The sequence below is a fragment of the Dryobates pubescens genome, chromosome 1 (assembly GCF_014839835.1).
Source record: "Dryobates pubescens isolate bDryPub1 chromosome 1, bDryPub1.pri, whole genome shotgun sequence".
NCBI lineage: Eukaryota > Metazoa > Chordata > Aves > Piciformes > Picidae > Dryobates > Dryobates pubescens.
The window spans coordinates 13,950,554-13,975,907 of NC_071612.1; the positions used below are offsets into that span (position 1 = coordinate 13,950,554).

At 45.5% G+C, this 25,354-nt stretch overlaps 1 protein-coding gene across 4 annotated transcripts in view; it reads right to left on the reverse strand.

The window, feature by feature from the left end:
* LEF1 (lymphoid enhancer binding factor 1) overlaps positions 1-25,354 on the reverse strand; it is a 70,960-nt gene that overhangs the window by 44,509 nt on the left and 1,097 nt on the right. For all 4 annotated transcript variants that reach the window (XM_054161706.1, XM_054161713.1, XM_054161692.1 and 1 more), the window contains exons 2-3: positions 25,005-25,068; positions 23,351-23,484 (exon numbers count right to left, since the gene is read on the reverse strand). In XM_054161706.1, coding sequence (XP_054017681.1) covers positions 23,351-23,484; positions 25,005-25,068 — 198 coding nt within the window. The remainder of the gene's footprint in view (positions 1-23,350; positions 23,485-25,004; positions 25,069-25,354) is intronic.

The following is a 25,354-nucleotide window of genomic DNA, read 5'->3' on the forward strand; positions in this document are numbered from 1 at the left end:
GGGGAATAAAGCTTTATTATCAGTTCCCTTCTGAACACAGAAGTTGTACAGAAAGGAGTGGAATTGCTGGGGTATTTTTTTTTTGTCTGTTTGTATTTATTTTAAGGGGTGTGGCAGTGTGGAGTAGGGGTTTGCCTTTCTCAGGGCAGTTCATCATGAGCAATTTAAGCAAGTCAGTGTAGTACCAAGTTACTCGAGCGCGAAGCACTTGGAGCCCTGAGTTGACGACACTAAATCTGTGATAATGAGATCAGCCTTGAATACTTCCTTCAATGAGGCTATGCAAGCGCTCTGTCCACTCAGCCTGCTTTTGTTCACCAACCTAGAGAAGTTCATCTGAGCTTCTCAGGCTGGGGTTGCTTTTTGTTTTGTTTTGCTCAGGCCACTGCAGTCCAGTCTCTCAAGTTGGAGCCACGATTCCTCAGTGCTCTCCGCAGGCTGTACACAAGGCGTGGGGCTCTCTCTGCAGCACTCCTCAGCTGCAGGCAGGCTGATGCCAAACCGAGCAGACCTGGATAAGTTACCCCTCTGGGGGGAAAAAAGTTGTGCTCAGCTATGCTGTCTTCCTCACGGGGTTAACTATGTAGATTTCAGATGCAAATTTTACTTTAGGGCAGGCTTTATGGTATTAAGAGTCTCTTTTTCAGCCTTCTGAAATTTCATATGTATACATGGTAGAGCTCTCTCATCTCTGTTAATTGGGTTTTGTGGAATTTTGAGGCCTGGGGGCCAAGGGGGGAGGGCTGCTGATTAAAGCGTGCTGTGCAGAAGTGGATGCAGAAGTGTTGCACAGTAATAGGAGGGAAACTGAATTCCTCTGAGCTGCTTGCCTTCACACAGGCACCCCACCTGTCACTTCGGAGGAACCTTGTCACCATCTTTCACCTTGGCCTTTCTGAGGGTGTGGGAACAGTTCCTGCCCTCTCTGATGGGCACTGTGGGAAGGATGCTCAGTCTTGCTTCTCCAGTTGTGCAGACTGATTCTATAGATTTCAAGGCTGATCTGCAGCTACATTTGTTTGTTGCACAGCGTCCATGTGTCCAGACCACAGATCCAAACAGGGCCCTCTCCCCACAGCCCTCATCCCAAAGCAGTGGGGCAGGGGGAACCTGTGCTCTGACCTACACACTTCAGGATGTTTAATTTCCTTTTATTCCCTTTCAGAACCCAGCATGTACAACACATGTCAGAATTTGTTAGGCCACAATGACTGAATTGCTGAGATGATGTGTGTGTGTGTCCCCATCTGTCTCCACAATGAGGGCACAGAAAATACCCATTCCTGCATTTGGCTGAACTATATCTCTCCACATACAAGGACCCAGTCCAGGAGTTTGCTCACTGGAGCTAAATACAGATATTCACACACCCATTATAAATGCAGTCTAGTTTCATTTTTAACCCACAGGAGGGTGTGGAGGGAGAAGACATCAAAGCATGGACACAGGCTACCCTGGCATTCTGGGCATGCAATTTTATCTTCCCCTCATTTCCCTCCTCTCCAAACCAGCTGCTACAACTATCATGATGCTTGCCCTCCAGCCAGTATGCTGGAAAACTGGCTTCCAAGGCAGTCATTAATCTCTCCCCATTAACCAGCTGGCACAAGATTTTGCTTAGATCGGAGGAGAGTCAGCTCTGTGCCCTTCCAAACACCAGTTTCCACCAGTCATTCACCAGCCCTGCTGCCTGCACTGGGCACAGCCTGGCACCACTCATGCTGCTGTGGCAGAACAGCCAGGGCGCAAGGGACAAAGAGGGTAAAACTCTACCACAGGCACTGAAGAGCACATCTTTGATGAGAATTAAATACAGCCAGCCTGTCAGCAATGATGGTGAAAAGAAGTGCTATGCATCTTCCGGGGAAGGTGGCTCGGTTCAGAGCTAAGTTTAGAGGCTGACTTCTTGCATAGCAACAGCAGCAGAGAGTAGCCCCTACATATGCAAGTTATGCAAGTGAAATGAAGATGCACATAAACCTCCAGCAGGAAAACACTTTTCATTTGGCCATCAGGTTTCAACCCATCTGAGGTAACAGGACTGGAAATACACGGATAGGTACGTGGTATGCTGAGCACAAGCAAGGCTTGCTCTAGTAAAGCTGAGCTGAAATAAGAATAAAGCCGGTGTAGAAAGTAACAATGCACGCTGCTGCAACTTTGCTAGGGAAATAAAGAAACAAGAACTGTGTATTGTGTGATCATCACCTGAAAAGCAGATGGCTTACTGTCCCCCACCATGTACGACACTGTCCCAGCAACACCATGAGGCAACGTTCGACTATCTCCATCGGGATGAAAACAACCTTTGCAGAGAACAGCTTTTTGGTGTGTTGATAGGGTGATTGATTCACACCAAACCTGTCACATCCTCTCACTAATACTCCTCATTTGCTACTTCTAGAGGGGAACAAGGGGGACATGGAGAGCCCTGTGTATGCATACATAAAGCTGTATTTGATCTGTCAGTAGGACCCTAGGTTCCCCCAAGAAGAAGAAACACGCAGACGAGTTTTTGATCTTCCTTAAAGTACTGCTTATCTCAGCTTTTGTTTGTTTTCTGTTTTTCAGGTGTGGGGTAGCCTCTGATGTGAATGCCACCCACTGTAAGCTATCTAGGCAATGAAACAACTGTCATAAACCACTGCTGAAACAAAAATAGCAGCACCTTTCTCTCCCTTGCTCACCCAGGCACTGGCCATATGCAGGACAACATGGCCAGCATGTGCAGTTACAAGTATATTTTGCAGATCACAAACTCAGAGGCACTAAGCATGAGTCTTCCATCATTATCTTGCACTCAGACTTATTTGGGAACCACAGAGTCCTTTCTGAATGGCTACCAGAAATACCAACCTTTCCCAAACAGCCATGGAGCAGGGAGGGATGGTTGTCCCCAGGCTGCCAGTGGGTGCAAACTCCAGCTTGGCACAAGGAAGGCTGGGGCCTCCGGTATAACCAGCTGAGTAAGCAGCTACAGCAACAGCTCAAAACAGCTCAGTCCCACACAACAAGCCAAAATCATGGCATGCTGAGCCTTACACTGCTGCCCAGGTCTTTGTCTTCTCACTCCCTTCTCACAGTCCAGAGTGAGTGCCAGTCTGCAACTAGACTCGCAATGAGGTTCAACAGCAATGGCACCAAATCCTAACTTGAAGAGGGCGTGTGATGAGAAAGGGATTTACTTTAGGTTGCAGGCTAAACCAACCTTTACCCGTGTTTATGGCTTGGTACCTCATAACTTCAGAGCACACTGGCCAAACACCTGAGCAGCAGGAAGGGGTCTCCAAGAGTCTATGCTCCTACCGGCTTTTGAAAGGGAAAGACAAAAAAACCCCAGGAGCCAGGTAGAAGAAGGAGCTCTTAACTAGCAGAAGGCAAATATCAGCTGCCACACCGCCTGTTTTACAGCAGCTGGCTGGGCAAGCACATGGCACATGGGGCCACCAGCAAGCGCCGCGTGAGCTCTCCATCCCTGGCACATCCTTCCTCACCAGGAAAGGACACAACCTCCTGGGAAACCCAGCTGCAGGCTCTGCTGCCGAAATCCTGCAGGGCTCCTGCTGAAAAGTGCGCTTCGAACGCACACTAAAAATAGAGCCTGCACTGATGCCGTATTTAGCAGGGGGGTGCACACTTTCGGAAGGGACATTCTCCCCTCCAGCAGCAGGGGCAGGGCAGCCGGGCATGCCCTCAGGACACTCCCGCATGCCAGCCCTCCTGCAGTGATACATATTGGCATCCAGCATGAGCTTCCCTCTGGAGAGCTTCATTTTCCTAGGGAAAGGTGAAGACAGGCTGCAGGAGACCACTTGCAAGTTCACAGGGTAGTGGTCCCTGCTCCAGCACAGCCAAGTGGGAGGCAAGAGGTTGGCCCTGAGAGCTGCACTGCTGGCCTGACCCACAACTGGATGCTTGCCTTCCCCGTGCCACTGTTTTTCTACCAAAGTGTGATAAGCGCCCAGGGAGGTGGTGGAGTCACCGTCCCTGGAGGTGTTCAAAAAAGGATTGGACATGGCACTTGAAGCCATGGTTTAGTTAGTCATGAGGTGTTAGGTATTCAGTAATAGGTTGGACTTGATGATCTCTGAGGTATTTTCCAACCTTATTGATTCTGTGATTCTGTGTCCTTCATAAAGCATAGAATGTGGCTTCATCTAGGTGCCTGGGAAAGGAAATAATATCTCATATGGGACACTGAAAATTTGTTGGCTAGTGAAAACACAAAATGTCCCACTTAACTTGTCAAGCCAAGCATCAGTACAAACCCTTGACTAACCATCTCCCAAGTGTAACACCTGTCCACTGTCAGCCCACTTAGTCTATGGAGACAAATCCAGAGCTGATGTGACATAGGCTGCACATCAGCAAGCCCAGAGGGGTAAGTTTGCCCTTTGTACATCTCATGCTGGGTTTCCTCTCCCCTAGAGCAAGACTGAGGGGATGCATATCCCAAGAAGAGGATACCACACAGTCCCCGTGCATGCTGCATGGGATGGATTGGCACCTTCCCTGTGACTCACAGAGCCTTGTGGGGCAGCAAGGCAAGGTGGGTGGTGTCCCACCTCCAATGCCCAAGAGGAGCCACTGAATGCTGAGCTTCTAATTAAGACCATGGCTTCAGTTAATTGAGTCCAATTCACCTGTGTCATGAAGAGCCCCAATCCCATCAACAATAATGGAACTGCATCGGCTTACACCAGTAATGACTTCAAATCAGCAGCATAATAAAGCTAATTCAATACTTCTCCAGGTCCAGCTGATGAGGCTGCCACAGGAGAGCAGAAGATAGCCTTTCTCCTGACACACTGACACCTCCTCTGGAAGAGAGGGCAACATGAATGGCTGGGGGGGTCAGGTTGGTTACAAAAGCAGGAAAAGTAAAAATAAAGTAAATTTCCAACAACGAGACCTAAGGCTGACTTTTGACACTGAAGCACTCCTGCAGGTGACCCTGGGCAAGCACTGACAATGAAGCAGTGCTCCCCACAACTACCAGCCAGGACAAAGAAAAACAAAACCCTGCAAGGCAGCCACAGGTTTGCAACCCATCATGTGCTGCTGAGCCACCCTGCCGAGCCAGACCCACCAATTCAGGGCACCGGAGGCAGAAGTCACGTCACACGCATGCCGGGTAGCGCCCGTCGGGGCGTGGGAAGGAGCTAGTGGGAGACGGCTGTGTGCTGGTGGCCCCAGGGAAGAAAGCTGAGTGACATGAAAGTTGCCCGATGTAGGCAGACATGCAAATCAGCAGCTGCACAGCCCCACCAGCAACCTCCTAATTGCTGTGAAGGCAACCTCCTAATTGCCACAACACCCGCCGCTCTCTTGGGGCAGGAGCCGTGGGGCGAGGCCCAGCGGGTGGGAAGGAGCCAAACCCTTCCATCACAGCAGAGGATGTACCACCAGGGCAGTGCTACCCTGTGGGACAGCCCATGTGCCCCAAGGGATGGGTATGGCACAGCTTGGCCCTCGTCACCCCACACAGGCCACTGCCTTGCACACACAAATTTGTCTGTGCCTCCAGCCAAAAAAAACGAAGCCGCCACTCTTCTGCAGAGATGCGCATTGCTGCCGAGCAGTCAAGTTCTGACTGGTCTGGTTTCTGTAGTGCAGGCTCTGCAAACATCTGCCTGTTATTTAAGGCTTGGCTCCAGCAGGACAGAAGTTGAACAGGACAGATCTTTGAGCCAGAGCGTCCATAATGGACTCCTTGCTGCCAAAGCAACCTCCGGGCAGAGACAGGCTTATCAGGAGATCAGGGTGGTCATTCCTCACTTCTGTGGCCACAAGTGACTTCACATTTCTGAGCCTTTCCTCATGCACGACTGGATGCTCCCATTCCCATCACAGGAGGGTTCTGCCCCTCTCACAACCAGAAATGCCTACTTGTGCCAGTGAGTAGCCCCCAGAGCCTGTATCACCTGCAGGAGGACCCAGCTCAGTACCTGTCCTGGAGAGACACTGGTTGTGTATCACGGCCACCTAACAAACCATTTATACCTCCAGGTTGTCTGTTGGTTTTGCAAGCTGACGGCAATTAGTCAATGTTAAATGCTGCCCCAAACTATGAACATTGCTGGCAAGAAACTTATCCTGGCATTGCTAGACCAGGCCCTCCCTACTAAGAGACCACAAATGGGTATTTATTTCAGAGGCTAAGCAGGACAGCTTTAAGAAATGGCCCCTGGCCTGCCAACCCACAAGCTCCAGCTCTCTGGGGGCTCCCTGAAGTCCACAGGATGGATGCACCAGCTCCTCATCAAACACCTCCACATCGCACCCTTGCTTTGCATTTAGTCCCTGCTCCATCCCAGCCTGATGCAGTGTCTGGTTTTGTTCCCTGCATGCTGTACTGCAAGAGCTAAAATAACTGAGTCTCTGTACTGCAGCAAGCTGACATAGGCTAAATCAATTAGCTGCTATTGCTGGGGTGTTCAGCCAGGCCAGATCAAAAAAAGAGACAAAAAGAAAGAAAAGCCCCACGCTGAGAGGAACAGGCCTATTCAACACATTTATCTCTAGTACTTTAATCAACATGTTTGAAATGGGAAAGGGAGATGGCTGATGCTTCCCAAGGCGACTAGGTGCAGGCTTGCCTTCCTGGGGCAGGAGGGGCAGAGAGGCCAGGCAGAGCACTGCAGCTGCTGTTCACCTCTGCTCCCTCCTCTGTTTCCATTCAATAATACATTCTTCAAACAAACACACAGAAAGCAAAATGCTCTCTAAGTTCAGTTAAGGCACTTTCCATTTCAGATTGAGTTGTTTAAGCCCTGTAAGTCTCATAGTTTATCCTGATTTCAGATCAACATATTTTGCAGCTTGTGCTTAGCATCCTTCAGGAAGGACACAGTAAAGATCACAAAGCACCACATGCCTCACATGCCCCTCTGTTTCACAGTAATCTTTGCCCTGCATCAGCTGTCCCAAGAGCTACTGTCTTCTTCCCACTGATTTTTTTGCAAAGCCACACCAGTCGGTAAGCAGCAGATCCTATACACCGGATTTTTGAGTGTCAAGCCCCGGATCCGCTTTTGCCTCTGCAAAACAAAATGTTTCTTTCTACAGACTGACAATTACTGCTGACAACAACTTCACCTGCAGCTTAGACTGGAGGAAACTCAGACTGGCAAAGGACAGAAGTGGTTCCAGAAACACCCAGCTGTAGCTGGGCAGCCTCCAGCCACAGCTTGGCCCCTTGCACAGCGTCTTCTGACGAGAGATATCATGCCATGATGCTCTTCACTTCAAAGACAACTGTAAGGAGAACTATTAAAGCAATTAAAAAAATATTATCTTGAAGATGCAATCTACTCAGAGATGAATGGGAATAATTATCCAGCTGCAGGTTTTTATGGTTATTTTAAAGCAATAACTGGCTTAACATTTCTTCTGAGTAGACTTACCTACAGTAACTTCTACTTTATCAGAACGAGAGACCGGAGATGTAATTTTTTGCACACTGTGAGCCACATCTTCCATATCTTGTAATAAAATCTATCCTCACTAACCCTTTTTGCATTCAGTTTGTAATCCCATGAACAACTCTGCAATTGTTTACATAAAAAAGTGTGATTTAAGTTTTCCTCCAAACAGCAAAGGCAGCAGTTTGCCAGCCTGAAGAGAGAAGAGCCAGCCCCAGGTTATCAGGCAGCTGTCTGAAATCGCCTCCTTAAATTCTTAGTGAAGAGCAAGTTCTAACACCAATACTCTTGCCTCAACTTACTTGTGTCTGCATATCCTGAACCCTTTATTCTTCCTCTTCTGCTCTCTTGTCCCATCTGTGAAATGGATATTAAGATGCACTGGAGATGAGAAAAACCCTTGAGACATCAGCTACTGGACTGAAGTTCTGCATCAACTCGATTTTCCCAAATCCTTTGAAAATTAGTGCATTTTCAGGTATTTTTGCACAAACCTCACAATCCACATCCCAACTTTTGGTTGGATAAGTGTGTTTTCTGCTATTTGAGTTACTATTACCTGAAGCATTACTTCTCTCTGTTTCTCACATGCCCATGGGCAGGTAGCACCACAAGCTATCCTGAGCCAGATATGTGAAGAGATGCCTGGAGGTCCTCCCAGTGGGACTCAGCCATGTGTGCTGGCCCCTAATATAAACACTTTTCAAGATGCAACAAACAGAAGCAGCTTGAAGCCAACAGACCTCTTTCCTAAGAAAGCTTTTTTGGTTTAACTGCACCCTGAGATTCCAGTCCTGGAGGGGCACACAGAGGGGTTTAGCTTGCGTATCACAGCTTTGGGGTGCAATGATCTCTGCTTTGCTGGTTAAGGTTTAAACCACATGCTTGATTCAAACAAGACTGTTAACTTGCATTAAAAATGTCACCAATCAGCTGTGAAAAAGGGTTAAAAAACATCCCCCTTTTAAAAAAATCTCTTTAAAAATTAATTTGCTATTTAAATTTATTGGGAGACAAAGCAGGGAGGGGGGAGAGGAAATATCCCCAGAAAAAAATGGTTTCACTTGTTTTGAGATTATACATTTTTCAATATCTCAGTTCCTATTTGTAATAGGAACAAGAGATTATTAGTCCTTAATTTACTGTTAAAAGCCTGCAGTGAAGTTTCGTACGTTGAGTGAGGTGCAGCCTAATCCCTATATGTGTGATTACATTTAGGAGTGAGAGGGAGGTATGCAGAGGGTGGGGAGAAGCAACTTTTATTGAAGACAACGCTTCAGGCAGCCCCGCAGCAGAGTGGATCCAGTTTGAAAAGAATTTGCAACTCTAAAACTTTTTGATAAGATAAAAATTCATTGATGTTGGCTCACACTAGGCCCACTTCAACTCTGCACTTGTCCTCTGTGTTTCCTTGGCATATCTGTTCCTTTCCTCTATCTGCTTTAGCATAACTTTATTTTTCTCTTTTATCTTTAGCTAACTGCACCCAGGGACTGGAGGGATTGATTTTTTTGTTTTGACTTATTGTTTGAAGATCTGTAACTCAAAGCAGCTTCTTGCGCCTCTGATGTCTAAGCCTGAGCAGTATAAAAGGTAAAGCTCATCCTGTGTACCAAACTGAGCGGGAATACTATTTTATAATCAGTCATCTGTGTTTTATTTTGCCTTTTTGGGGAGAAAAACTATTTTAAGACTTTACAGGCAATAACACTTTAAATAAATATTCTCATGGCAGATACTACACATGCCAGTACTCTTTTTAAAGACAGTCAGCTATTGCTCACCGCTCAGGGAAAGAAAAGAAAAAAAAAGGGGGGAAAAAGTTCCTAATTAAAGGAGGCCATTATACACCAGAAGATATTTTGAGCATCACGTCACACTACCAACAGCCTACTGCAGCCAAAATGTTACCATGCAAATCTAAAAATGCTCTCTCGGAGATGCGCTGCCATCAGGCTGGCCTAAATCCCCTCTGGGAGGGGAAAGCAGGAGCCGTGAGACGTGCTCGGCACTGCCGTTCGTAAACAGCCATCTCTCATTGCCATGCTAATACCAGCCTGTCCCGAGACACAGAGGGATGGAGGAGGATTTTTGTTTGCTTCCCCTGCCTTCGGAGGGCTGCACTCAGGAGATTTCTCCTTTTTCCAGGCAATTCCTCCCTCCCCGCCAAGAAAACGCCGCCGGGCTGTTTTAAACAAGCAGCTCTTGTGGACGCAGCAGTCAGGTTTGTCACTGCGCACAGGCGGCTCTGTGCCGCGGAAAGCTGATAGCCATGGCACACACCGACTTTGTTTACTAACCGCCCGTCCCCGCTATTCCCCGAAGTTGCCCAGCTTGCTGAAATATGGTTACATATGCAAACATTATCTCCCAATTGTAACCTCATTTTCTGCTCTGCTGGACAGCGTGACCAGCATTTGTCATCTCGCCGCCCCCCGCTCACCACATCATTCATGTGTCTATAATTGTCATCAAGATGTGGCATGTCAGCAGGACTCCCGCGTCCGCTGCACCCCATCTCCACGCAGTCACTCAGGTAACAAACCCATAATCTCACCCTGTTTTCATGATGGTTGAATTACACATAATTGTTTCTGCACAGTGATTGATTTCTGCCTGAATAGAGACCTCTGCCTTTTTTCAATGCGAGCGAGTGGCAGCCAAGTCTCTCCATCTAGGAGGAGGCAGCAGCCTTTGAAGAGATCAAAGCCAAGGCCGCGAGCAGTTGTGCGCCCTGGGAATATGGAAAGCCTTTATGCTCTCAACCCCATTTCCAACATCATGTTGGATTGCAGCTGCATTACATTCTGCCAGCATTCTTAATGCTTTTAGTATTGACTCTGACATCACCGATAGCTGTTTTAAAGTAACAAAAGCTGAAGGATGACTTATTTTCACAACTCTGTAATTGGAACATGCAAAGTTAGGGGAAGGGAGCATTTGTTTTTAATCTGAGATACAAAAGAAAGCACAGAAAATTATATAAGTTCTCCAAAATTAAAACCACATTTTTCATATGGAAAGAACAGAGGGGGCATTTTTATAGCCTAGACCACACAAAATGAACTGATTATGCACATGCTTTTTCAAGCCCAAAGGCTGAAGTAAAAATATGACTGGGCAAGCGAGTCAAATTGAGAAAAAATATTGTGACTCACGGTACATTTAGTGACTTTTAGCACCTGATGCAAGGCAAAATAATGCAGATGCCCACACCGTCACCTCCCCTCTGCAGCTCCCCGTGGCCAGCTGACAGCCGTGTACTTACCCTAAACCAGACACACAGCACATGGAAAACGAACACTAAATCCCCATTAGTTATCTAAAAAGATAAAGAATGACCTAAATGTGTAAAATACCACAAAGCCTCTTCTAAGACTCCCTCTCCTCCAGTCGTATAAACAACTCTTAGGCTGCCTTAAAACTACTCTTGCCACAACACTGTTTGTAGGGGCATCAAATGCTCCCACGCGCTTTCTCTCTCCTCATCTGGCTTCGCTAGTGAAAACAAAAGTAAATCTCTACTGAGAAAGACTGTCTTGAACTTTGATTAAATGTGCATCTACACTGCCCTGAAAAAAATATTTCCAGGGAACTTTGAAAACTTATCAGTGCAAAGGAGGGGAGATAAGGAAGATGTAAAAAGCAAGAGCCCAGAAAGGTGCAAGCAGCTGAACCACTCCATGTCTGTTCGCTGACCAGTCTGAGCACTGTTGCTGCTTCCACAAATATTTTTATTCATGCTAAACCCACTGAATAGGAGCTTTTAAAAGCAGTAATTCTGAAATGTGGTAGCTGCCACTACAGTGCGCAGAGTGGTGAGGAAGAAAGAATGTGCAAATAAAGCATAAGCTGTGAAGAATTAAACATTATAAGCTGTAAAGAATTAAACATTATGAGCCCCCATGTATTAGCAATAAAAATAATTTCCTCTATCTGTGTCATTTTTCTTCTACTGCTCCAACACTCCTTTCTTCCCTGTATTCATTAAATCCCCGACTCAAGGACAACAGAAAAGGGATCTACACTCCCTTGCTGTGGACACAGAGCTTATGTCTGTTATTTCAAGGCTGGAAAACTGTCTCGTTTTTACTTTGACTGTTCCTTAACACACACTAACCACACTGAGGCTGAAACTAGCAATAAATGTAGCAGCCTCTTTAGTAAGATGGAAAAACATGTAGTGTTTTTAGTAGTGTTAAGACAGAAGTATTTCTGTAATTATCCAAGAGTTTGGGGTATTCCTCCCCCACTTCTATTCTCCTGTCATCCCCAGCAAATTTACAGCTTCCTCTCGCAGCCTGCTTTCTTAAATCAGGACTAATTCTTTGTGGCTCTGGTGTCTTCTCTGATAACCAGAGGGATGCTCATAGAGCAATGCTGAGGAAAGAGTGGCAAGGCACAGAGAGCTGGAGCAGTCACTGTAAATAGAGGTACCTGCTGCCATGTTGGTAGGACAGCTAATTCAACTTCTGCCTATCCCACAAGGAGTCTCAAGTATCCAGAAACAAATGCCAGCCTCCAGAAACTGAGCAAGCAACATGTGTAGCACTGCAAAGGTCTCCGAAACACCACTGTTGAGAAACAGAGCTGGAGAAGTCACTTCTATACAATGCTGCAACCCTGCCTTTCAGCATCAAACCATTACTGTGATGAAAATGTACGTTTTACTGTAATTACTGCTTATTTTCCCTTCCACAGACTTTTGTGTACTTCTGCAGAGGACTCACTTGATACTTTTGCTTGAAAGCCTGCTACTTTTTTGCAGTTATTCACTGAAATGTAAGAGACACCATTTAGCCTGAAAAAGAGGCACACGAAGGCTGTCAGACAGCTTTTCACCTGGTGCAGCCCATCACACAACCTGCACAGGCTCTTCACATTCAAGCAGAGGCACAACTTCTTCTCATGAAGGAATTTTTTGGTCACCACTTTAGGGAGAGCTAGGGGACCTGACAACAAACCTCACCAGTTCCTTAAATCCTGGTCCTTGCAAAGTGACAACCTGCATGTCAGCAACAGAGTTTTAGGTTTGGCTGTGGTGCTGGAACATGTGCAGCCACCAGCAGTGGCCACCAAGTATTTGCTGCAGATACAGAGCTGTGAAGAAAAAAATAAAACCTACCAATAACCTAGGTAATGCCAGATAGATGATGCCACCAGGGCACACCACTCAAGAAACACATGTAGGAAGCTAAGCAAGCACAGCCTGGGCACATGTTAAAGAAGCAGGCGGTTCAGGACGCCCAGGAAGAAGTTAAAAGCTTCAAACCAGCTGGCATCTCCTTGCAAACAACTCTTCCCATCAAAGGCTGCTGAGGCACCGGGCATGGCCACAACGGGTGCTCTTTGCAGCTGGAAGATGAAGGCAGATGCCACTGCTGCCGAGACGCTGTCCCAAAAAGCTGCTCTGAGAAGCTGCTGAGCAAGATCTTCCCAGCCCCACAGTAAATGACAAAATGACACTGAGGTCCAGGGGACCTGGCTGAGAAGCTCAGGTCAGCCTTCTCCAGTGCTTCATGTGCAAGAGTCACGAGTCAGTGGCAGCTTGCTGGGAAAGGGACCAGACCATGCTGGTTATCTAACTGCCTCTGTGCTGCATTTCTGAGAGGGACAGAGACAAAGGTAGGGGAGTGCAACTCATGATGCTGAGGGCCAGCAGCTTGCACCCCTTGCTGCTTTTTGTTTTATTTTGTTTTGGGGGTTTTTTTACAAGCTTTTAAACTGATTTTCTTAAGCCTCTCCTTGCCCTTACTCAGAAACTTCAGTAGGATGGTTTGGCTCTTCATTGAAAGACTGAGTAGGACACACAGCCAGAAATGACACCAACTTTCTCAGCACTAGTTTTAATCCTCTTATTCTCTCCCTCCACTCACAGACAGTTTTCACTTTCTGGATTGTTTTCATGAAGAGAACAACAAACCAACAACCACCAAAGAAACATAAATGAGCTGTAGTTCAGGTGTATTCCTGAAGTGAGCTTGGTGAATGTGGATTTTGTTCCCATCTTTGCCGTCTCTTTCCTCTAAGTCTCTAAAAAAATGCTGCTTTCTCGAGTCCTCATTTGTAGAAGCATCCTCCCAGACTGTACCTCTCCTCTGGGAGAGGGGTTGGGGGAAGCAGAGGACACGACCCACCCCCTGTAATGCCAGTGTAGGAGCCAAGGATACCTCCTGGGAATCTGTTGGCAGCTACAGATGCGCTGCAATTTCCACGGGTCATGTCTTCATGCTAGACTCTACGTTGGGTAATTATACACAGAATTTATCTATTTCATGCTTAATTGCACAGGCAAAAACTTTTTCTCCACCCCTGAAACAGCTATAACCTACTGGTGGCACTTGCCTTACTACAGGCAGCTCTGTCCCAGTCTTGCCTAGGCTCCAATCTCAGGCCCTCCTGGGAGAACCTACCAAGGCCAGCAAAGGAGGGATGCAGGTAATGAAAGGCAAGTGTCAGCCCACTTGTGAGCTATGGCCTCCTGGGCTGTGAAACACCACCCCAGAAGAGAAAAGCAAGACCCACTCACAGGCTTTTCTGCTGACTGAACATGAACATATACTTTGTCCAGTAGATGTTGGCCAGAAAGATTCATTTAATGAAGGAGAGCATTTTTTTGGGCAGGGAGCTCAACTGCTTAACTGATTGTACTTGCTTGCAGTCCTAGATCCAGAGGAAGGGAAGCTCTACAAAATCCCCTCAAAAACCTCCTTCCCCTAGAAGGTCTGCCTGTGCACCAAACAGAAGATTCTGAACTAGCTTTGATTAAACCACATGTTCTGACTGAACATTTATTGTTCTGCCCCATTAGCCTGTGATACTCTCATTTGTACACACATGCCTGAAAAGAAAAAGAATGAAAAGGAGGGATTTGAAGTTTCAAAGAAAGAGAGAGCTTTCTACACAAGTTGTTTCAGGAGGGCCCTTGAATTAAAGAAGTTTCAAGCAAAACAGCATTTTTACCAGCGCTCCTTGAGTCTCTTAGTATTTCCTTATTACAAAGTATGAAGTCATCTTTTGCAGGTCACTCTGATAAGAAGCTTAGTAGATGCTAGTTTTAAAATAAAACATGTTTGCAGTAGTGCTGTCAAACTGTCTGGGGAGTTGCCTAATAAATTAGCATTTTTTTGCTGTTCTCCAATTCCAAGTTTTCCTTCTGAAGATTTACATCTAAAACAGGATCTCACACTGTTATTATAAAAATATCCTTAAAATAGCTGAGAAAGGAGGGGGGAAAAAAACCCAACAAAAAAACCTCTGAACAAAACCAGAAAAATCCACACACTTACAAGTTAAGCTTTCCAAAGTTTTATTTCTTTCCTCTTCTTTTAAATCCAGCACAGCTTCCTTTTCTCCCTATAGCAGGGCTACTTAAGACATGAAATAACATGTGAGACAGAAAGTTTTGAGTAACAAATTCTCCAAATCCAACATGCTCAGTTCAAACTTATTTTTTTCCCTAGCTGAATTTCACTTGTGTACAGGAGGAAATTGAGCAGCACACAAGAGACACAAATACAACCCAGCACACTCGTGTCAGAGGGCAGCAACACAAAAAGCTTTAGGGGCACTATTCAGGATAAATTATTTTAATTGCTTATGCATTTCTAAATGCATTTTAGTGTGTTCAGCATACAGCTTATTTCCCCAATAGCCTCCAAAGCTCTCCCAGTGCTAGCTCAGTGAGTTCAGTTTTCCTCTCCGTGTTGATCCCCAGCAGCCCAGAGGGGATTTGGGCATGCTGTGGCCTGTCCCACTGCTCTGGCTCCAACACCTGACCATCATCCACCTGCTTGTTCCTACCTCCCTCCCAAAAGCTCTTCAGGAGGCTGAACCTCCATGTGCACTTATATTTGAGAGAACTTAGGGACAATTTTTACACTTCATGGGGGCTCATTCATGTGCAGATATTGAGCAGAGAAATCAGTCTCTCCCCCAGTCCAGAGGGATCCCTGAACTGCGCCAAAGGGCTATTCTCCTGCTTCACCTCATCTTTTCTGTTATGGATACTAGGAAAAATTTCTTCACCAAGAGGGTCATCAGGCACCAGAACATGCTGCCCAGGGAATTGGTGGAGTCACCGTTCCTGGAGGTGTTTAAAAGATGTTCAGATGAGGAGCTTAGGGATATTTTCTAACAGTTGTGTACATGAAGATGTTTGGCTATGGTTGGACTTGATCTTAAGGTTTTCTCCAAACAGGCAATTCTATGATTCAATGTGCTTCTTCAGTTTAAGAAAGCAGGCTGAAAGATGTGCCACATGGTGAAACAAGATGCCATGAACTCTAAATTGAGGAGAGGGCTCCAGTATGAGAAGGAAGCTACTTGGTAAAGATGGATTTTGAAAGACATGTTGCAGAATTGGTTCGTGACATGGCTGTGTGGGTTGTAACAAGTGCCAGTGGCAGGAGCCTTGGCCAGTGTGGGGGTACATGGAAGTTATACAAAACTGCAATGAAGGTAGTACCGGACGGGCGGGGAGATAAGAGTATAACCAAAACTACAATTACCAGTCATAATTGCAGCTTCCTAAACCTGAGACAGCAGAGGCTTAACTTGAGAAACAACTGACCCTAAACAAATCACTGGATTGTGGTGTTTTAGCAAAGTAAACGCGTTTGCACCACTGGACAGGGTTCATCTGCCTTCATCTGCATTTTAATACGTGGCCAGGGACAGGGTCTGCTCCCCAGGCCCAGGCTGCATTTGACAAGTGTTGACACCTTTAATCACCACCTCCACATCATACTTTTTTTTTTTTTTTAATGTTAGACAAGGCTTGCCAATGCAGGATTTGGGGAGAATGAAGAAAGATCAAGGCAAGAAGAGAAACCAAAATTGTGGGGAGACAACAGACGATCACAAAGATAAATCTCTGAGGCAATTCTGAAATACTGAAAGAGGCAAAAAATTGAAGAAACAGAGCTTGTAGAATAGCTAAGTAACCATTTACTGAGACAGAGTACTGGCTCTGAGCAGCCAGTGTCACCACGACCCCAACCCAGAAATACAGGTCCTGCAGGGATAGCTATTCAAAGCTCACAACTCTCAACCTCCAAGTCAACAAAACTGCCTGACAGAAGCCCCATGTTCCCTTGCTCTGTACATGCCTCATGAATCACACCATCCCCAGACTGGTTTTCTTTGGACATCCCCTGCAGCCCTCTGTCTAGAGCTCTGTTCAAGTTGGCCAAGGAAATAAGCTGAGCTGCCATCAGCTTAGTTTGAAGCACCAGCATGTTCAGAAGGTACTTTGTGGCAAATGTGCATGAAATCACAGGCTCTCAAGGATCTTCTCCCCTATGCACCAGCTTGGGTGAAGCAGGCCTGTCCACTGACTTGTGCAGGACTGTTTGAACTATAGTACTATGGTACTGAAACCCTTAGGAATTATCAACTGCTCTCTGGCTTGCCTAATAAATTCCACCAAAATGATTCTCTGGTTTGTATATTAGAGCTGGTGACAATAGAATGCTTGTTTTTTAAGTCAAGCAGGTCATTTTACACTCAATCAAAACCTTGTAGCCTCACACTTGCAATTTTTGCTGGCTAAGCCCATCCTACTGATTTTATGCCTCAACTTCACCTGTACCCACAGCCACTTCAAGAAAATAAACAAACATCGAATTGACCTTTCAGCTCCATGAAAATGCTCTTCTACACAAGGGATTTGGCGTCTTTGAAGATTTCAGGTAAAGATACTCTAGGTCCTTCATCTCAACCTGAAGCATCAGTGAGCAGCACCACCTGCAGAAGCCAAGGGAGGGCATGCCACTTCTCCCCAGGCAGTTTGGACCACTCTTCTTCCCCTTCAGGAGAAGAGGCAATCCCTGGCTGATTAGCACAGTTGGTGCACACGTTAACTCCCTACTGCACTTTTAGCTCAATCCCAAAGATTCAATGAATACATTTTTATTTAAGTGCTCAATCACTTTCTTGCTGAGAGGACAGATTCCTTTGAAGTGGGAAACCCAAACTAAATAAACATATCCACGAGATCCAAGTCTCAAAATAGAAGCAATTGGGCTGATAGATTAAGTTATTCTGAATGCAGTTTTCTTAAGTGAAGCTAATGCTTATGAAGGGCCAGAGTGACAGAGACAGTAATCCCCACCAGCCCGGGCAGGAGCAGCACGCTGAGCAGCTGCAACGCCTTCCCCTCCGCGTCCTGCAAAAGGGACCAAACCCAACGGCCAAACAACAATGGTCTTCACACCAAGCATGTCTTATGGTCAAAATCTCTTTAGAGATACATCCTGCTAGCCAGGATGGGGTTAGTTTCAGGTAAATGGGAGCTATTTATACACACAACTGGAGCATCACAGCACATGGCTCCCCAGCAGTAGGGAGGGTACACACCAAGAGCAGCCTGTCTCCATACCAGGTCAAGAACCCATAGGCCACCTACCTCACAGCAGCACTCCCCTCAGACCAGCAACACACTGGATCTGTTGCCCTCCATGCAAGAGCAATGTGGGAGACCACAACAGACCACATGATGCACAGATCTCAAAATGTTAAAGTGTTCAGGCTCTTGTATGTTGTTTACTTCTGAGAGACAGTGTTTTACCACTAGCAAAAAAAAGCACATGCCCCTGATCAGGCTTCAGAATATTTCAGCAGCAGTAAAATGCTTTTGTGTGGGTTATTTCCTTCCCCTATCAGGAGTTTTCCCTAACTATAAACAGAAGTGAAGTGCTTGGGAGGAGCCAGGCCTGCAGGACCCAGGCTTTTCAATGCCTGCAGCCATGCAGTGATGCAAGTATCTAGAAAAAAGTCTTTTCCTTTTGATGCCTGAACCTGTGGAGCTTCAGGCTTTCTTCTTGAGCCATATCCTCCTTGGCACTTGCAGCCCATAACAAGCTATTCTTATTAACATTTTTTCTGGGCTGGGATTAAATTGGAGAAGAGGTGGCACAGCACCAAAACAACAGGAATGACATTTTGCTTTTAAACCACCGGATCACAGGATGTTAGGGATTGGAAGGGACCTCTGGAAGCTTCACCATTTACATCTGATATTGAATCAGCTCATAGATACTTAAAAAAAGGAGATTCAGGACATAAGTATGCACACATGTTGATAGACAAAAGCTTCAACTTTGATGACTTGTAATGGGTGAGGTTTTTTGATTACTCCTCCACTGAAGCCACACACACACAACTGCTGCCTCTGGAGAAGTCAGGAGAATGTTTTCTTTTGCTTTTGCCCATTCATAATTAGACAGATTTGCTAATTGCATCACCCCCACACAGAGAAGGGAGCAAAAGCAGCAGAAGGCTATTTTCTTCATCAGTATGTGCCCAAAGTCCATGCTAGTGATGGACATACGTACACAAGACTCTTCCTGGATCTTATCATGAGCAACCACATCAAGCTTCAAAGGCCAACCCAGAGGCACCACAGTAACTTCTGCCTCCTTTTCTAAATGGAAAATTCATTTTGCTGAGAGGCAGAAAGAAAGCCCCACCAAAAGTTGTCCCACAGCCATTCGTGGCTTGGATTTGTGTTTCACTGAGACCTGGCTTGTATCTTAGACGGATCAGCTGTGAGGTTTGAGCCAGAGCAGCTGACAGACGCATTTGCAGCAGTGAGGTCCCTCTATTAGCACTGAGCAGGCTCTTCTTCTCCCCAGGTGCTGGCATTTGACACGGCTCACCAAGTCCCTCAGCAAATAGTGCTAAAATTCCTCCCCATGCAAACACAAGTAAACCCCAGCAAGTCGGGAAGCTTTGTGCTCCTTTGCACCCAATTTCAAAGTTATTTAAGGAGCTAACCAGCATCATTGGACTTCACTGAGAGGACCTGAGCCATGCAGGGTAAGGCAGCACAGCCTCAATGCTGGGTGAACAGCCTATGGCTCCTCAAGCCCCTTGGCTGCCTGTGTAGCCCATTTCCACAGCCATGGTTCTGGGCATTCAGGGGGAAGAAAGGGGCATGCCACAGGACCATAGCTGCCCACAGCCCTCAGAGAATCCCACCCTGATGCCACCTTAGGGACTAGTGCAAAAGTTTCTGATGGGTGAAACAGGAGCAGGAGGCGTGCTTGCTACAAAGCACGTTTCATATTGGGCCAGGGAGCTTTCAGAGGACCATGGCTCCCAATAAAGTGCCTGCAACTGCACAGAATCAAAGTCTCAGGAAGAGACATTATCAAAAATCAAGTTTGTGTCCTTCAGCAGCTCCTGCACATTCCCCTTGGGGTCCCAAAAATTCTCCACAAACAAGTGAACCAGCCTGCTTTCAGAGGGACAGCAAGATGCAGCTAGGGAAACAAAACGCTTTTACTGAGGCCCTGTAAGCACTCATTCCTGCTGTTTCTAGTCTCATCCTTCCTCCTGTCCATATTATCTACATAATTTCTCCTGAGATGTTAGCTCTTCAAGACAGGAGCTATGCCCATACTCCTTGCCATGCAGAAGAACACAAAGGATATCCTGAACTTCAGTAAGGTAGTGGGGGGCTGCATATAAACATTTCTTGTGTTCAAGTTCTCTTAGCAGAATTCCTCATTGTTTTCAAATGGATACACTCCGTTTTGCAAGTCGCCACAGACTGTATCCTCCTATTTAACACCTCCAGCTGCCACAGACAGACAGTTTAGCCACGAAGAAATAAACCCAAACCCCAAGAAGCGATAAGAACAAATGAAAAGGAAGGTTGCAGGAATCCTCAATCTTCCCACGGAAAGTTTAGTTCATTGAGAGAGTGGGAGAACAAAGGCCAAATGATTTTCTGGATTAATTTCAGACACAAAGAAATTATTATTCTTCAGTCATCTCCTTTTTCCCTACATTCCCACCACACAGGTGAGAAAAGTTTGCTACCCAAAACTAGTCTTGGTAACGAACAAGTAAGAAAACCCACATACACGTTAGAAAACAAACAGTTGTCTCCATCTCCCATCTTCAGTACCCCCACGATGCTGAGAAACCATCAAAAGATATCTCAAGCACACAGGATGCACATTCACCAGGTGTTACTGTGGTTTTAGTACCATCACGTGCTGCTTCTGCAGCCACCCAAACCCACTGCTCTGCTTTTTCACTTATCCAGATACCTGATAAGAATCCTTACCACAGTGTGAAGCTTTTACCTGAACTTGTAATTAACACTCTCTTGCTCCTACAAACACAACTTGTAAAAGGAAAATCAGTTGCCAGCAAAATAAAAAGATTAAGGCATTAAAAAAAAAAAAAAAGGGAGAAAGGAGATGAGTGTTGATCACTCTGACAACAGCAGATTTTGGAAGATTTTAAATCCTCCTCATAAGCTGCACTGAAATTTCTCTTCAGTTTCCTTCTTTAAAATCTTATTAAACATGTTGTCTGACTGTAGATTTGTATTTTTAATTTTACAAAGGAAAAACCTCAAGAGCTTGCCCTTTTTTTTTTAAAAAAAAGCTTTTTTGTTGTTGTTGTTTCCCCCATGCATGTGCTGGTGAAAGTAACTTTTTTTCACATTCCAAGGAAGCTTTGCTCCTCCTGCCCCGGAATAGCCAGCCGAGGCCACCTCCATTAGAGCTGTTCCCTGCCCCAGCTCTGGCCACGTTTCCCCAGGGGTGCATCCCTTTGGCAGTTTGCAGGCAGCCGAGTCCTCCCAAGGTGAAAAAAAAAAAGATTCAGCGCCCCAGGGTAGCTTTTTAATCCTGCCTAACACCTCCAGGCAACAGATGCATCAACAAGAAGCGGCTTTGTCATGCAAATGGCAGGGCGCAGGTACACACCGCACAAATGGCCGGGGACTGACACCCCGGGGGAGACCACCACTTTCAGAGCTTGCTGATCTCTGTCGTTCCTTGCCCCCTAGCCACGGCAGGTCCCCCCGGAAAGGGAAGCAGGAGCGAAGCTGCGGGGAGGCGTTTGGGACCCCTCAAAGGTGAGGAGGCAGCAGCGCTGGAGCTGTGGTTAGCCATGAAGCAAGCCAGCGTGTCATCTCCTGGACGCAGCGTTTTGATCTCGCGCCCATTAAAACCCAGCTGTCAGCTAGGCGACTAGCAAAGATTATAGTTCAATTAAACAAAAAAATTATTTAATAACTCAAGCGTGTAGCCTTGTGGTTAAACTGAAAGAACTCCAGGCTTATGTCAACATTGCGGCCCTGCACCAGCACTGTTTTACCGAAATAGTGGTGCTGCTCTAACATGCAAGAGCAACACGGAACAATCAGCCCCTTAGATGTCGGGCAGGCAGCTTGGCAATGAGACAGTAGATGCGGTCCCCCCTCCCCCCCCCAACCTTCTCCCCTCCAACCTACCCAGGTAGGCTTCCTCAAGCACCTGAGCAGGTAGAAAATCTCTGGGTTGAAGGTCAGACGATATTTGGGGGGGGGGCATTGGTGCCAGATCAGTGAAGAACAGCAGCCCCCCAGTGCATACACGCAAAGAAAATCCTCAGTGAATAATTGAACTGGATTTTGTTGAAAGCCTTGAACCAGCATTAGGGACTTTCTCAGGAAGGTAATATGGGAAAAAAGGAGGTAAAAAATGGTTGGAATTTTCCTGGTCCTCAAAGGGGCAAGTTTGAGTTTCAGTGCCCTCTCAAGAATCTATGTCCTTTTCCCCACAATATATCCAAATTGAAGTTTTCTGTACAGTGGTGTTTAAAAAAAAAGTATCGACAGACTGTGGTGATCATCCTTCCTTTGAAACAGATGTAGGCCTCTGAACTCTAATTTACACACAAAAAGAGCACTATAGAAAGCAATATATTGCACAAGGTTTTACATCTTTCAAACACTGTGACATACAAAAAGGGCAAATCCATGTGTTTCCCAGTGCCACACCACCTTGTCATTCCAAACCCAAGCATCCACTGATTTCACATGCTTCGCTACTGTCAAATAACAGGTACAGGTTAGGCCCCCTCTTTTGGTTTTGAAGTCAAAAGCCACAACCCTGAAGAAAAACCAAGAATGTCAGAAAGCAAAATAATGCCAATTGTTGACAAAGACCACCAGGTAAATATCTAAGAGCTGGTAAGCTGGAAAACTGCTTTATCTCTGGGAATTAACAGCATCAAACTTCTCCTATCACATGCACACACAGCTGCAGTGGCATTTTTTCAGCAGCATGCCTACAAGCATATTTGTTTCCTGCTCCACTCTGGTTCTACTAATATAATTTTCACAGTTCGTTGTAACATTGCCTCCCCATCACTCTGTATGTATAGAAAGATAAATGGGAATTGAAATCCAAAATTAAAAGCACATTAAAAGCCATCAAAAGTGCATCTATGCTAATGCAAATAGAAGGATGGACCAACCTGGAAGAATCAGTGCCCACCACAACGTAAAGGAAAGCTCTAACTACTGCATCACGGTTGATATTCATTCCTAAAAGATGATTTCACAATTTGTGGCTGAAGATAGAGAGTATGTTCAAGGCAAATAGTGCCAGATACATAAAGCCTTCATGTTGTTCAACTAATAACAGAAACAAATACCAGTCAGCAAAAGAGCAATGCCATATCTGAATCAAAATAATAATAATAATAAAAAAGGAATCCAATCTTTTCATCTTAAGGAAAAGCAATTTTATCAGTTCTGTTTCCAGCCCTTGATTTTCCTCAGCAAAGAGTTAAAGTCAGAAAATTCATATCTGTACCAGTCACTACAAAGAAGGCATTTACATCATTCTGCCATACATTATCCTACAGTTGTAACCCAAGGCTTCCCTTGCAAAGCCCCCAGCCTTGTTCAAAGGACATCAACCACCGCAGACATTCATCTTCGCTTTTCCACCACAATCGAGACCAACACCTTTAAGAGCTCTCAAACTCCACCGGACGGAGGCTCTGAGCAGCAGAAACTCAACCTTTGTGGTAACTCAAGCTACCTAAGGAAAGCCCCCATGTGAACACGCGCTGCAGACTGAACAGGAGGAAACCCAGGTTGCCATAACCCGTCTTTGGAAGAGATAACTCACTGTTCTGGGGATGGGTGGTGACAGAGATCCATTAGGCATGTACGGGTCGTTATTCATATTTGGCATCATGATATACCCAGAATAACCAGAGTATGATGGTCCCTTGCTGTATAAGCCACTGTCTGGATGCTTTCCTATGGAAGAGGAAACAATGATTACATTATTCCCCACACACTCATTTCTTGTAACTTAGAGCACTTAAACAGGTACTGTGCATTCATAAAAATGTTCTGCATGCAAACGTTTTCTTGCTCATGGAAATTACCTCTGACAGAAAGTGGTCCACAGCAATTTGTAATAACAATTTATAATTATTTTTTTTTTTCCAAATAGAGTTAATTCTTAAAGGAGTAAGTACTCTCAGTGAGGAGCTTATCCTTAAAATATGGAGTGGTCTCAGAATAACCAATTTATTTTGCTAGTCTCTGTTCAGAGCAAGGCAGAAACATCAGCTATGACGTCACATTTCTCAGGTAGCAGTTTTCCCCCATTTTATAAACACCTCTAAGGATTTGTGGATTCAGAAGTATAGCCAGCATGGCTTTCCAGCATCCTTGTTAGGAAAAAGAGGAACAGTGCAGTGATAACTAGATATAAGTATTTCCTTCTCTTACTGAACCACTGTGTTTTAGTGAAACAATTCATTCTGGCCACACTCATTGGGAACGATTAGAGGGCAGGAGCTGACTTGGAAGGAGATCCTAATGATTTGGAGGGGGAAGCTGTTGAATACACGCAGCACTGCAGTCAAAAGGGAAGCCAAGTGAGGAAGGTTATTTTGTAGAAAACAAAAAAATCTCAGTGCAGGTCCTGCAAAGGATGGTGAACAGGTCTCCTGCCTATATGACCACTGACAATGTTACTGATTGAAGGGGAGGTTTTAGGAGGCTACAAGGCTGAAAACTGTACAGAGTTGGCCTCCTTCTGCTTACTGCCAAAATGCAGGGAACATGGACATTATGGCTGTTTAATGACCAGTTTGGAGAATGATGGCCACAGAGTCCTGGAAAGCATCAGGACTGAACTGTGCCTGTCTTTATATGGAATTTATGATCTGTTTTAGTTCATGATGATAAGCATTTCATTTAAATATAATCTCCCATCCTTCACAGCACACGCTCTTGGTACGTGTGTCCAGCTTGCTAAGACATATTCAACAAACTCTGATATTTCCTCTGTTCTCCTCAATCAAAATTAACCAGCTGATACAGTTAAAAAAGAAATAAAAGCAAGAAGTCTGTTCATGCTTAGATTTGGAAGAGGAGATTTAAGCCACAGACATTGGCTGTGGGTACAAAAGCACAGTTTCTGAACACACACATGCACGCACACACAATTTGGCTGCACTGTATCAGTAAAGAGATAGATGTGTTTAAGCTGATATTCTAAAAATAGTTATTTCTTCAGTGTGGATCCATTTGGCCTACTTATCAGTTTCTAAACAAATGAAATATCATTTGGTCACCCAAGATAAATGTGCTGCACATTCATCTCCTTCTAAAATATGCTTTGAAAACACCCTGGGACCCCTCTTCCTCAAAAGGTACTAAATTTATGTTTTCTAAAAGAGACCAAGCTCCAGTTTGAAGACTGAGGACCATGTGGAGTCTCACAGTGGGACAACATCACAAGCCAGGACCGTGGTGCTTCTCACCTTCCTCGGGGTGCTCTCTGCCTTTATCATGGTAGGAATCCTGTGCTTGAGTCTGTCTGGAAACCTGACCGAAGGGAATCCACGATCAGGCAAGAAGAGAAAGAAAAGAAGTCATTGTAAGGATGCTCATTTATCGATCAGTCCTACAGCTTCTCGTAGGAACAACAACAACAAAAAGTTAGGGCAAGAGATAAACATCTTTCTTTTCCCTCTTAAGTCTTCGAAGGCAGCTGTACCAGAAGCGTTTGTCTAAACGACCGTTTTATAACAACGTTAATAACGATTGGCTTTGCAGCTAATCTTGAGCAGAAGAGCCTTAGAAGAGCCTTACAATTAACAAAACAGGCTTA